The 14850-nt window shown below is 35.3% G+C and overlaps 1 protein-coding gene across 3 annotated transcripts in view; it reads right to left on the bottom strand.

Moving 5' to 3' along the window:
• Positions 1–8498, bottom strand: part of LOC134744288 (globin-like) — a 49780-nt gene extending 41282 nt beyond the window's left edge. The window contains exons 1-3 of one of the 3 annotated variants that reach the window (XM_063678047.1): positions 8317–8498; positions 6420–6645; positions 5327–5621 (exon numbers count right to left, since the gene is read on the bottom strand). In XM_063678047.1, the coding sequence (XP_063534117.1) occupies positions 5499–5621; positions 6420–6645; positions 8317–8471 (504 nt within the window). In that variant the 5' untranslated portion in view covers positions 8472–8498 and the 3' untranslated portion in view covers positions 5327–5498. Of the gene's footprint in view, positions 1–3286; positions 3388–5326; positions 5622–6419; positions 6646–8316 lie in introns of those variants that run through there. The other 2 variants (XM_063678044.1, XM_063678046.1) reach the window with 2 other exon arrangements.
• Between the last annotated feature and the right edge of the window lie 6352 nt (positions 8499–14850).

Here is a 14850-nt window from a genome sequence, read left to right as displayed (position 1 = left end):
ATACCTACTCTCAAGAGAGAACACAAAAATATATACTAGTTTAGTCATGTTTAAAAAAAAACCGACCAAGTGCGAGTCGGATTCGCGTTCCAAGGGTTCCGTACATTACACAATTTAAACAATGTATTTTTTATGTGCAATGTCTTTAAAAACGGTCGGATCAAAAAGCTAAGTAATTAAGTCCGACTCACGCTTGACTTCACATTTCTAATAGGTTTCCGGTGATCTATAAAGATCTATTTTGTGGATTTTTTTCAAAATTTTTGACCCAGTAGTTTCGGAGACAGAGGGGGGGGGGGGAACGGTCATTTTTTGCCTATTTTCTTGAATAACTCCTAAACTATTTATCTTAAAATTATATAATTATATTTGAGATTCTCACAATGAGCTCTTTCATTTGATATGTATAGTTTGACAAACTTTATTATTAAATTTTCTCATTTACCCCCCAAAGTGGCCCCCGTGTTTAAAATTAATTTGTTTACGTTACATTTCAATCTTTGGGTCACAAACTTACATATGTGTACCAAATTTCAACTTAATTGGTCCAGTAGTTTCGGAGAAAATAGGCTGTGACAGACGGACAGACAGACAGACAGACAGACGCACGAGTGATCCTATAAGGGTTCCGCTTTTGAGGTACGGAACCATAAAAACATGCATTTTACTTTCCTCGTATTCGAAATGAAAGGTAGTGTTTAACTCGGGTGAAAGGCATAACTTCAGCCTCGGACTATTGGCGCTCTCACTGCGGTCGAGCGCCAAACTACCTCTGCAGAAATGAGTGCCTTTCATCCCTCGGTTAACAATCTAGTATTGCTACTAACGTAAACAATAACATCAATAACTAGCGAAACTACTTTTATCAAAGTAGTCATTATTAAGAAGATTTGTGGAATGTTTATAATATCTATAATAGGCTATTTGACTAATTTTTGAAAATGGTTTTAATTGATTGTTTATCACTTAATAATTACACTACATTGATATTTCCGTGAAATTTCCTGTATTAAATATAAAAAAACCAATGTTAAAGTTTATTTATTTTGAACGCGCCTTAAACGCTGTTTTTGCAAAGGGGCTAATCACGTGACACGTGTGACGTCACGCCCAAGTAAACTCAGTCAATGACCTTAGTTAATCTTATGGTTTATGTGCATTGAATTCATTATTTCACTGTAAAATGATATATATTGGTGTATAGTGCCGCAATGTTCAAGTACGACTATAAAAATCCAGACAAATCGTTTGTTTCCATTCCAACGAATACCAAAAAAAGAAGTGTGTTTAAAACTAGCGCGAAGAGACCCCAAAGAGCATTTTAGCGCATACAAATGTTTTTATGTGTGACGACCACTTTGATGTAAGTAATATTTAACTGTAAATAAATATGGTAATTAAAGCAGCGGATTTTGTTATTTAACGAAACAAGATCTAGGTATTTGATGTATTACTACATAACCTCATAACATAGCTCTTTCAGCATTAGTAGGTAGTTAGTAGCATACTTTTTCTTTCAAACTAAAGTGCAGTATGGACTATGGAGATACTAATCAAACTGTTAAAACACTCAATACAATCAAGAATGTTTACCCGCGTGTGACGTCATCCGAGCGTTGACCAATCACAGAGCGTTCACGTCCCTGATGAAATTTAAAAAAATATTAAATTTTCATTCGTTTATTTTCCTAAAAATAAACATAATTTATATTCAAATATAGTGAAATATACTTTATTAGTTTATTATCTTTCAGGATGACAGCAATTCGTTATATACTTTTTAATGTTGTCAAATACCCTATTACAGCATACTAAATACATATTTGCAGCTGATTATAAAATTTTATTTCTGATAAACTCGTTGTTTTGATCAGAATAACGCTTCATGTTTATCATATTATGTACGAGTCATGTATACGTATTTGCATAATGTTTGCCGCATCTACGTTTATACGCATTGCTATTTGCCTCAAACAAGGCAGCTACTAATAAAATAAACATAATCCTAAATAAAAATAAATAAATATAAACAGAATCCTTTGAATAAAATAAACAGAATTCAATTGTAAATGCCGTAAATGCGTCGTCAAATGCGCGAAGTATCGATAATCGGATTAAATGTCTATTAAATTTCAATGGAATTGGTTGTCGTCGTATGCAACCTCCGTTCACGGCTCAGCATGTGCGGACTATTTACCTAATCGAAGGATTTTAAAATAATATTAAATAGTAAATACCTATGTAAAGCACCCTACCAAATATAATCTATTTACGAGTACTAAACACATTATTATTATTATTGGGTATTTGCGAGTTTGATACACAAGAGCTTCTTCGAATTGTTTAATGAACTCTATCATATGAGTAAAAGCCATTCTAGATGGGACAACCAGATACTACTTAGACCATTTGATCAGAAATTAAATTCATCTAGTATCCTCAGCCACAAAATTTAATCACTAATTTTAGATTATAGGTACTTAGTGGCAGTCGAGCGCTCAAAATTTAAAAAATCCCCCGTACGCGCATATTTAAGTACTTATGCGGCATTACTGCGTCCGCACCTCCTGATTTGATCGGTCACAATCTTACAATCGAATCAAGTGGGATCGGCGAGCGATATATTTTTCACATCACCAATTCGAAAAAGGGCTTTTTCTTTCCTGCTAGGAGGGATCAAAGTGGCACTTTTCTTCCCTGCTAGGAGGGATCTAAGTAACACTTTTCTGTTCTAGCACACAATTTTTACATTATTTTGCGCATTATTTTTTTAGCTTAAATAATATTTTTAAACATTATAATTACCTCATAGGTGATGTGAAAAGCAATATGTGTCACATGGTAGCAACATTATTTCCGTCTTGGGCGTAACACACTTGAATCCCTCAATAATATAATTATAATCTACTATTATATATTAATAATACTCCTACGTCCTACGTCTACGTGAGACACTCCTCGGTACGGAGTGAAACATGTCGAGCGTTTTGCGACTTAAAATACATGAGTGACCCGTCATTAATATATTTAATATGACCTTAATGTTTGTTTACGAAACACTTTTCTATCATTCACGATAAAGGCTTGGATAAGCAATTCTTTTCGACCTGAGGATTCTTTGGCGGCAAATTGAACTAAGTATACTACAATGTTCATAAATCTATCGAAAATTATCTATTGTAACAAGTGACGCATTATTTATGAAAATCTCATATATTTACCGTCCTCAACAGTAAACAAGTTTTTATTACATCCATGTAATCATTACGCTTGTGTAAATACTCACTTCGATTAACGTTTGTTTTCGTGCTCTTTTTTTCCCGCCCGATTTGTCTGGAATATTTTGAGGTTATTATAATGGAGAGAATGCGCGCGACTCTCTCTGTGACAAAAATAATACTGGCCGTGTATCGCGGATAGCTGATAATCACGTACTTTTATGTTTTTACGAGCATGTAAACCGACAAATAACGATATGTCCTCTACAGATATTTGCACTTGCAGTGCAGTCATTTTTGCAGTTACCATTTTTAACTTACCTTTCAAGAAGAACAAAGTACACAACTTTGGGAACAAATCAAATTATTTTATTAAATATTTTGATTTGTGTTTTTAAGTAGTCACACTCCTGTATATAAATTATAAACTGAAATAGATGTCATATATTAAAGAAAAAGTGATGAAGCCCTCCAGTGGTGAAGGCTGGATCGCATTTTGCTCACTGAGTGAGACAAAATGACATTTAACTGACCTTTATATTCAAATGTAATTTCAACATGCGGGGCCTAATACAAGTTCGAAATACTCGGATTCTATTTTCTCTGTACCTTTCACATCGTTAGGAGAAAGAAGTTTAAACAACATTCAACGGTATATTGACGGTTTATAATTATAATAGACCCCTGAAAAACGTCAGTATAATCTGCACGCATCGTTCCAAAGCACTGTACGAGTACGAATTCTTAATAATTAATTAATGAAAATAAAGTTTAAAATTTGATAAAAACACTATATTTTACGTATTTTATTGTATAATTAAAATGATGAACTTGAAAAATACACAGATTATCACGCAAAATAAATAATTATACTTTTAACAATCTTTACAATAGTTGACAAATTAGTATCCGCAATTCGGCCCGTAGGGCCCGTATCTTACAGTTTTTTTATATAAAAAAAGTTGTCGATTGAAGTGTCAATTGATGTTCGTTATTTCCATATTATTTTACTGAAATTTGTTTCTTTTTGTTTTTGTGTCTGATTGCGGCAATTAAACTTAATTATTAGAATATCTTAAGAAAACATTAGTGAATAAGTGATGAAGAAGGATTACATTTTTCAGGGTGTCTAATATGTTCTCACTGCTGAGGTGAAAAGTTGTATGTACTACACGAGATCAAAGTTATTTACATCGCGTGCGCTTTTGAGTCCCTTACTACGCTCAAGATTCTAAATTAATTTTTTTCTATTATAAGATCTTTCGCTTGCACGGGACTCAAAATAAGCACTGGAAAATATATCAAACTTTGCTCTCTTGTTGTACAAATAACTATCATTCAGTATCAAGAATTATATAATGAGTACTTTACTAAGTTTCTTGGGCAGTCATATGTTTCAGATCAGTTAGGAGTGTCATACAGAAAATACCATTATAGTTTTATGAGAAGATGAAAAGGGCAATTAGACGTCGACAAAAAAAAAATGCATTTAACTATTAAATTATTTTATTTGTACCTGATGTTGCCATTTTATAAAAAAAAAGCAAAGTACAAAACCCTACCTTAACAAAATTAACAAAATAGTCAAAATACCTACCTACTGCTACTGGTCAACGATTAAAATAATGTTATTTCCTAACCTAATTTTACAAAAAGCCATAATTGTGTACATTGGTACAATATAATATCAGAACAAACGGCGTAAATATGTAGGCTGTCCTCGGCGGGGCTAAATATATTTGGCGTGTCGACGTTTGGTGAAGAAACTCTCGGACCGTGGGGGCCCAGCGAATCTTCAATTAAGAGACTTCTCAGCGCCTTATAGATCAGATACCTCAGGTGACTAGTGGGCTGGCAGTTACCTGCTTCGGCCAGAAAAAAAGCCTGGCCATCCAAACAGGTACAGCTGCCAGCCTTCTGGACACCATAACGCGTAAAGGCGACCTGGGGAGCATGTTTTATAAATTTAGTTTTAGTTTTAGTGATAAGTTTACTGTAGGTTTATTTAATTTATAATATATGTTGTTCCAAATTAAAACTATTTCATAAAATATAACTGTTACAGTATTAACTACAGGTACCTGCACGATTACATTGTAGTGATGTCATCTCCCTATTGGGCACTAACATGTCGAGCACTAGGACTTTTACCTTCCATAGATAAAAAAATATAAATAATTTTAAGAAACAGAAAAGTCGGGTTTGCTTTACTCGCTTTACTATCATATCACTGGATTCTAGTTACTATCATCTATGATTCTATGTCATTCATGAATAAGATCAATTTAGGCTTGTGAATATGTGTTTGTACCAGAAATCGACGGTTTTCGACCAGGCGCCTAATTTAGAGTCATCAAATTTAAGTACTTCAATAAACATTTTTATTAGCACGTCTTTCAGTTCCTGTAACAAAACAAAATTTTATTCAACACAAAACGATTGTAAGTGGCGTTCGAAAATACCATTTAACAAATTTTAACATGGCACAAAATAATATTTAAAAAGGTAATTTATTTTTACGAATAATAAATGTTTTTCTTGGGAAAGATAGTTCTTTACAATTCAAGAAAAACACCAAATTACGACAGCATTTTTGTCATTGCGCTAGTTTTCAGGACGACCGGAAAACCCATGCATAATGAAAGCTGCAAAGTGGTCACCTGTTCAACTCAGCCTGATATGCTTACAGAGTGAAACAAATATAGGTACTGATGATTCATATAAGCGCGGTAATTAATTAGCATATTACTTAGGTATTCTAACTCGGAAAAAGGAGAAAAAGAAAACATTATTAGCAAAAACGTGGTGAAAAAAATGTTTAGTTACATGACTTGCATAGATCTATTTGAACAACTTGCTGGCATCAATCAATCAATGGCTGGAGCCAATGTGACCATTTACTTTTTCATAGTCGGAATACGATTTTATGTTTTTTACCCGAAACGCATGCTCTGAGCGTGTGAAGCGTGCGTTTCTTGGCCGAGGCATTATGCGTGTAAACGAATTATTAGTATTTTTTTAATACTTTGCAATAATATTAAATTAAAAAATCGTAGGTAACACTCACATTAACTGTACCTCACTACTTCCCGAGTTTTTTGTGACTGTGCACTTTTACAACTTGGCGACATTTAGGTCCCGTGGTTTGGAGGTGCTTAACCTCACGTAAATACAGTTCAATTGATAAATTGCAAAACTCACTAAAAAGTGTCGCTCACTAATCTTCCTCTTTTTGTGAGACTCTCCTATTTTTTCCATCATAGCTGCGACCATATCTGGCTGGTTCATGTGTCCCACCGCCAGATCGATGGAGTTCATCAAGTTGATAACATGCGCTTTAAATTGCATGTTGGACTCGTATTCGTGTTCCGGCAGCTTTCGGACCATTTTGAAAAACTCACGCGTTTCGGGATAGGCGCGGAATAGCCTGCAAAAAAATCGGTGTTATTTTTATAACAAAGCAAAGCAAAAAATTCACATCCTCATATTTAAATTACCTTTTCAACAATATGATGATAGAAAACAAAAAATCTGTGACCTCATGACCTATGAAAATAAAAAATGTTGTCCTTATTGATTTTTGTTGACGAATGCAGCAAAAACAAATTATGGTTCGAGTGTAAAAATCAATTAAGTACCTTCTTTAATAATAAAGGTTTCAAAGTCATTATGTCATTAATTAGTCGTACGTACCTATACCTACTTGTTGCATAATATTTGACTGCATTGACTCCCTTGGATTCGACTTAAGGAAACATCAATTTCGCTTTTGCGGCTCTTGATTTTACCTTTGAACTATTTAAATAAGCTAAAAACTATTTTGCCATACGCGTTCGTACACGACCACCTTCTTAGCCAAATATAATTTGTTGTCGCTGAGTATCGTACAGTTTCTATGGTTAAAACGCATGTATATCAATATTTATAAGAGATAACTATAACTATCTCGAAAGGAGTTCGATCTAAGTTGCAGGCACATGTTGCACGTTATCGGTCGGCAGCTTTGATGCGGTCTATAATACTAATACCACTTGTAGTTTTACTATGTCATTACGTGGTAAGTTTGACCAATTGATATTATATTATTAACATGTTGAACTACTCCAGAGTAGATTATGAAGATTCACAAGTATTGCAGAGAATATGACTGTAAGGTCTGCCATTTTGCAAACGGATTCACCTAAACAAACATACTCACTGATACATGAAAAAACCTGCTGCCAAGTATGAGAGATTATATTAAATTCTATATTAAATAGGTATGTAGGTAATAATGAAAAAGAAAGAGAAACAAACACAAAGTCCATTCGCTGTTGGTACCGTAAAATAGTAATAGTAACCGTAAAATTTTAACCTAACACTCATAATAATTAAGTATCTATATGTATATCCATAGGTATATGCCATAGCATATTGGAACGGTGTATTTATTGCACGGGAATATGGTAAACAATCGAACGAGTTTACCGATGGCATCTGGAACTTATAGCTATGCGAGTAGGTATAGTTGCCACTCTGATTCATGTCTACAAAGCGTATTCAACCAGCAGCTCAATGGGAGCGAATTGAATCGACTTGTATTCAATTGGGGACACTACATTCAATACCAATTAGAAGATGTGACACTTGGCTCCAAGGTTCCTCTGTATTGTGGGCCGAACTGTCATTAGGTACAGTCAATATATTTATATGCACATTTGGATCGGTTGAATATAATAAAGGTATAATACATGGATTTTATACAGGAATATTTTTAATGCTTGGAACCGGTCCTATTTTTTTTTAACATTGCATACACAAATGTCTTTATGTCACGATAACCGGCCCAATTCAAATAATGCTTATAAGATATTACACTGATACGATACTGATCTGTCAGTCTCAAACGTGACAGATCGGTATCGTATCGGTGTTACATCTTACAAGCATTGTTCGAATTGGGCCGAGATTACTCTCGTCGAAGAGTTATGCTTAGAGAACTGAAACTCGGAACTCTGTTGGACGTAGCGCTAGATTTGCCACGGAATCATGTAATAAAATATCGTTGCTACCAAAAGTGTTAGGTAATTTTTATATTCTAAGTTTTTTTTAAGGTTACCTTTTGAGGAGTTCTGTTCCATTAGCAACTGGGTGTGTAAAGACGGGCGCCCAAGAGCGTTGCACGGCGTGCACCTCACGCCGTGTGAGCCCTGAGAGCGAGTTTACCGCGTCTGGGTCCCCGCCCCACAACAGGTAACTCAACCAACTGCCCATCGTTCTAAGTGGCGATCCTGGAAAATAATGGATTTTGGTTTTAATTCCCGATAAGTCATAAGTTAGAAATTATCCTTATCTTTAATCCAGTATCCTTATGTTTCGGAAACGAAATATGTATGTAACTCTGGTTTTTCTGCATGTGTATATTAACCTATTATAGGAAATAAGGAAGAGAGATGGAATCAACAGTAGCAGTAGAAGTAAGATGCCACTGTAATGGACCCTAGGTAGCAAAGACTAGGTAGTATGTACGGAGCTAATATATATAAGTAAAGTACAAAAGAAAAGGAAAGGATAAGTAAAGGAAAAAAGTGCCTCGGAAAATCAAGAAAAAAATATGTTCGAATAGATGGCGCCATACCTTTGACCTATACTCAGTCACTGTTTAATATATAAAAAAAACAGGTATACTCACCCTGTATACCATTGGAAAAACCCTGAAATCCCACGTAGGGTTACTTCTCAGGAATGCTCTACGTTAATATTTTTTTAATTAGAACAAGATAAAAAAATTAATTTTCAAACAAAAATTAATTCCAATGATCGACAATAGAAAGAAACATACTGTATTAATCATTGGTGTTTTTGACAAAATGTGCGGCAATGATGACATTTGTCAAAAGTCAGAATCTTATTAATGTCATAAATAAAAAAGATAATCAATAAGGTCGAAGAAGGTTTCATACAATTTTTTACCTCAGGAGCTATATACAGGCTGCTCCAAAGTAAAAAATCGTAATTTGTTAATTTCTTCGTAACTGCTACACCGGTTGTTATGATATATACATATACATTTCGGCTTTGTCCAATGGCTAAGGACACCCTGTATAAACATTTTTGACATTTTTATACATTTTCATTTTTAGGGTTCCGTACCCAAAGGGTAAAAACGGTACCCTATTACTAAGACTCCGCTGTCCGTCTGTCCGTCTGTCTGTCTGTCACCAGGCTGTATCTCATGAACCGTGATAGCTAGACAGTTAAAATTTTCACAGATGATGTATTTCTGTTGCCGCTATAACAACAAATACTAAAAACAGAATAATATAAATATTTAAATGGGGCTCCCATACAACAAACGTGATGTTTTTGCTGTTTTTTTCCGTAATGGTACGGAACCCTTCGTGCGCGAGTCCGACTCGCACTTGGCCGGTTTTTTAGTTTTAATCCTGTGTCGATAGATGGCAGTAAATTTACTGTTACCATAGAGTAACTTATACTAGAGCGGTACTGTCATAGTAAATTTTGTAACCCCAGTAAATTCACTGCCATCTGTCAACACACTTTAAAACTAAAAATAAATATTTATAAAAATACGATAAAATGTATTTAAATATGGATAAATGAGTTTTTTATTTGCATTAATTATTTTTATGATTTTTAGGCATGTTCTTTCACTGATATGCGTTAAAATTGTTAAATAACAAACGAAACCGTCAACGCCATCTATACGACAGTAGGCCAAAGCTAGTAGCGCCCTCTGAACGAGAATCAAAATTTCTTGATTTTCGAGGCACGTTTTTTCCTTAGACTGTATCCATCTATTATGGAGTTATATCTATCTTTGCTGTGACTACAAAATTTACTATGACATAACCCTCTACACACTCTATTCTCTCTGCTAGGTAGAAATAGGGTGATAGAGAAAGCATACTCTAAAGGCCCATGGGTACCTAATGATTCTTCGAATAATTTTTAGCAGATTATCGATTCGCAGACAAAGATTCGCCGAACATCGGTTCGCAGTGATTTATTTGTAGATGTAACTTTTGGTCGACTAACGTTACGCAGACTTTTGGTTCACATACAGTTCAGTTCGCTTCTGTGTAAATTAGCAGAACTATTACTGGACGATTTTCATTTGGCAGAGTAATCTTTTCGTTTAAGCAATGTTTAGTCGAATAACGTTTCACATTTTATACATCGTTATTTTCGAATATCCCACAAACGGTGCCCTATTGGTATGCCGAAAAAAAATTCGCCGATTTTTGTTTCGCCGACGATTCGCCGACGGGTTCTTTGGCCGAGTAACGATATACGACAGTAGGCCAAAGCTAGTAGCGCCCTCTGAACGAGAATCAAATTTTCTTGATTTTCGAGGCAGGTTTTTTCCTTAGACTGTATCCATCTATTACGGAGTTATATCTATCTTTGCTATTATTGAAACAAAATAATACATACAAAAATTGCCGATTCTTGTACAAAAAAACTGCATAGTCTTGGGCCTTAAGAAAAGGCTCAAGCGAGCTCTAGAGAACTAACTTACCTATGTAGCTGAGAGCATTAAGGCTCTACCTATCCGTATTAAGCATAGGTAGAGCCCTAATTCGATATGCATTTCCATAAATTTATTTATATATTTGAGCGTTTCTTTTTTTTGCCATTTTTTGATGTGACTGTGACCTTTTTTGCCACTTTTTTATTATTTCTAGTCAGGATCACGAGCCCTTTTCATCCTTATAGGAGAAAAAAAGTGTCCCACCATACATTTTTCAAACTTTCCTTTTTGTTACCGCCATACAAAGTATATGGGGAAATGGTAACACAATAGAAAAAAAAACCTTGGGATATTTTTTATCCCATTAGGATCGAAAGAGTAATTCTGAGTAGAAATAATACAAAATTTATAAAAAACATACAAAATTAATAAGTGGCATTTTTTTTAAGAAACGCTCATTTAGGACCTTAACTTTAACTCCATCCTAGAATCTTCTGATCGCTTCAAGGAGAAATGGAATTTAAATAAAAGAAAATCTATAGGGTTTGATTAAATTAGGTAATCGTGGGTTGGAAATTGGTATGTATTAATTAAAAATACGTTTATAAACTATTTTTTATGAAGCAAAAACTTCTGCGAGCGTTACTCCAAATTTTTAAATTAAAGGAAAAATGTACACCTCCGGCAGGACTCGATTCTGCGACCATTGGAACACCGGTCCAATCGCTTCTGCCAGTTGCACATTGCAACTGGTGTGCTCAGTTGGCAGGAGCGATTGGACTGGTGTTCCAATGGTCGCAGGTTCGAATCCTGCCCTGCCGGAGGTGTAAACTTTTCCATTTTTCCTTTAATTTGAAAATTTATGTTTATATTTTAAATACGTTTATATTTATATTTTTATTTACCGTTAGGCTTATAATTCTGCATTTTCTCCTAAATATATTTATAGTTTGTCAAAGGACTTTCTCAATTGAAACATAGACAGAAAGAATCATACTATCTTTGTCTTATACTAGTACTAGCGCCCAAAAGAAAGGGATGAGTATAATTTTCCTGGTTGTTACTGACTGACAAATTGGTTTGACCAACTATAGGACTAAATGTTATGAATAGAGAAACTTTTTAAACCCGTTAGCTAAAATTAAGAAAGTGATTTCTATGCAATCACTAATGCCGGGGCCACACTAACGGGAAACGGCGGGAAACGCCGTTGATGATCGCGATAATCCCAGTGTGGCCGAATGAAAAACGTCGAATTAACGCGTTTCCCATTAGTGTGGCCCCTGTGCCCATCGCTGGGGAAAGTACGATAGCCACAAAATGTATATCTTGCCTAGATTCATCTGATGTAACTCAACTATCTTAACATCACTAATAAGGAATCTATTTACTTCTATTATTATTCCGATATGTGTCAGTTCAGTAGCAAAAAGACATGACTCATACCTGATAATTTTACTTCCACGGCTGCAATCTCCATGTGCGCTCCTCTTTGTACTTTGTGATGACCATATTAGTAGAACAGCTGGGCCTGTATTGTAAAAGGTACACATTGACTCCTCAATAGTCACTAAGTACATCACGATTTTATATTTATAGATGTCTCAGAATTTATTATTATACCAAAGCACATGTATTAACAGTTTATGTATGTACATGACTCAATCAGGCACCTTAGTAGTGCGTGACCCATTCATGTATTTGATTATTGTAATATACACAGTAACTTGTTTGTTACAATATCCCATTTATTGTGCTGGACTCCACACATCGTCTGTTCATAGCTCGTCAGCCATGAGGAGTAGCGCTAGCTCCTAACAGAAACTATTATCATTAACCTCTCCTCCGAGCAGGTTACCACCATTGAATTAACTTTCTTATAGTCGGCGGACTTCTATGCCCCTTACCCGACAAAACCTCGCAAGGCATCTCTGATCTAACGCTGTCAAGACCGACCGAATCTTTATGTCTTCGACCCCGACAGCGCTAGCAACAGCATCTCTGGTCGAGCGTTCTTATGGCCGGCATGCTTTTCCTCCGACCGCAACAGCGCCCGACCCAGAGGAAATCAGTAAAATATTGACTTGAGTCTGTCCACCACCAGACTCCTTTATTTGATATAAGCAAGATTATCATGACAGCCTTCCCGCAGACAAGGCGTCTTATGCTAGTACATGGCTTTATCATTCGATTTTATTGAAACTATAATGTACTTGTATATCAACGTCAAATCTTTCATAGGGAATCATATTTGTTTTATTTCCCTTGTGACTTATATTATTATCTTTTTTACTAATTATACTTAGCTCTCAATTTGCAGTGTAGCGTCTTGTACTTCACTATATATTTATTGACACACTCAAAGAAATACTTTTTCATAACAGCAAGTAGTTGTACACCAGTCGCAACAGGAAAAAGCGTCCTTTATCATAGATAATATAACAGAAGGAAGTCTTACCATAGACAGTGTGAAACGGAAGGAAGGTTTTTTATAGTAGGTGATTCGCGATATGTCGCGACACACCCGTCGAGGAAAATTAATGTTGAGTTAAGGTGAGCATTAAGTGGCGCGTCCAATCTTTTATTCTTTTCATTGCTTGAACCGCCGCTGCCCTCTTATGGTTTCCCTTTCCAGTCATCGACTCTTCCTGTATTTCCTTTTGCTCATGGTCTTCCATCACTTCGTTTACTTCTGTTGGACTTTCTATCATTTCATCTGAGATGTCCATGTGGCTTATCTCATCTGAACCATCCATTATTTCATCATCATTTAACATATCTATGTCCTCATGCCTCTCTGTATCGTCCATTACTTCTTTATGCTTCGTTACATCCATTTCGTTAATTATAGCTCTATCTATTTCATTCTCTGATGAAATCATAGGTTCTCTTATTTTTAATGACAATTCTTGATCTAGGTTATTGCTACCATATGGTGAGTTTAACGATTGTTTGATACACGATTGATCTTTCATGAGGTCTTCAGATAACAGAGACTCTTCTGCTTCTAGGGGATACAAATGTGCAATAGACCTTGTGAATATTGCCTCACCCACTTTTACTTTTGCTACTCTACATAATCCGTCTATTCCTTTAAGTAGCTCTGTTATACGACCCACTTTCCAATTTCCCCTGTTTTTACTTTCTCCTTTGATCTGTACAATGTCACCAATGCATGGCGCAATTTTTGCTTTTACTCTAGCTTGTTTTGGTGAATGATTATATCGTTCTCTTAAACTCAGTAGGTATTGATTTATAAACATGTCTTTATATTCATTCATAATCATTTCACCTCTCTTCCAACCTTCTAACAGTTGTTGCTTAGTAGAGGTACTTGAAGATGAGATCCTTTCTTCTAAATTGTCAATATTAATACACCTTCCAGGTGTCAGAAAATCCGCCGGTTTTAAAATATGTCCTTGATCATTTCCTACATAAGTCAAAGGTCTAGTATTTACTATGGCCTGTACTTCTTTGATGATTGTTAACAGCTGATTGTCCCCTAGTAAATGTTTTTCAAGGGTTCGCTTAAGACAATGTTTCACTATCGCTACTAAGCGTTCATACACTCCCCCATGCCAGGGTGCTAATTGAGGAATAAATTTCCATTGTACTCCTTTTGATGATGAATTAATTCCAGTCACTACTTCCGACAGTAGTTTAAATTGAAGTGCATTATCCGACACTATTATTGAAGGAGTTCCTCTAGCTGCAACAAATCTTCGAAACGCCAAAGAACATTCATCCGTAGACATATCTTTTACTATCTCAAGGTGAATGGCACGTACCACTAAACAAGTGAATAAACAGACCCAACGTTTTTCTTGACTTTTATCTGATTTGACTACCATAGGTCCGAAGTAATCCATTCCAACATAAGTAAAAGGTGTCTCATATTTTACTCTCTCTGGAGGTAAAGCAGGTGTGTTGGGTAAAGTGTAAGCTCCTCCTCCGTGTTTTACACATTGTGGACATTTATTTATGATTTTCTGAACTTGTGCTCTACCTTGTGGAATCCAAAACCGTTGTCTCACTTTACTTAATGTATGTGGTACTCCTACATGATAATTTTCTTCATGTATTCTTTTTATGACCTTATTGGTAAATTCACAATTTCTAGGTAATAAGATTGGATGTTTTGTTTCATATGACAAGTCT

Source organism: Cydia strobilella, chromosome 9, assembly GCF_947568885.1.
Source record: "Cydia strobilella chromosome 9, ilCydStro3.1, whole genome shotgun sequence".
Lineage (NCBI taxonomy): Eukaryota > Metazoa > Arthropoda > Insecta > Lepidoptera > Tortricidae > Cydia > Cydia strobilella.
Note: the sequence above shows the minus strand (reverse complement) of the source record. Positions and strands in the feature narration are given on the sequence as shown.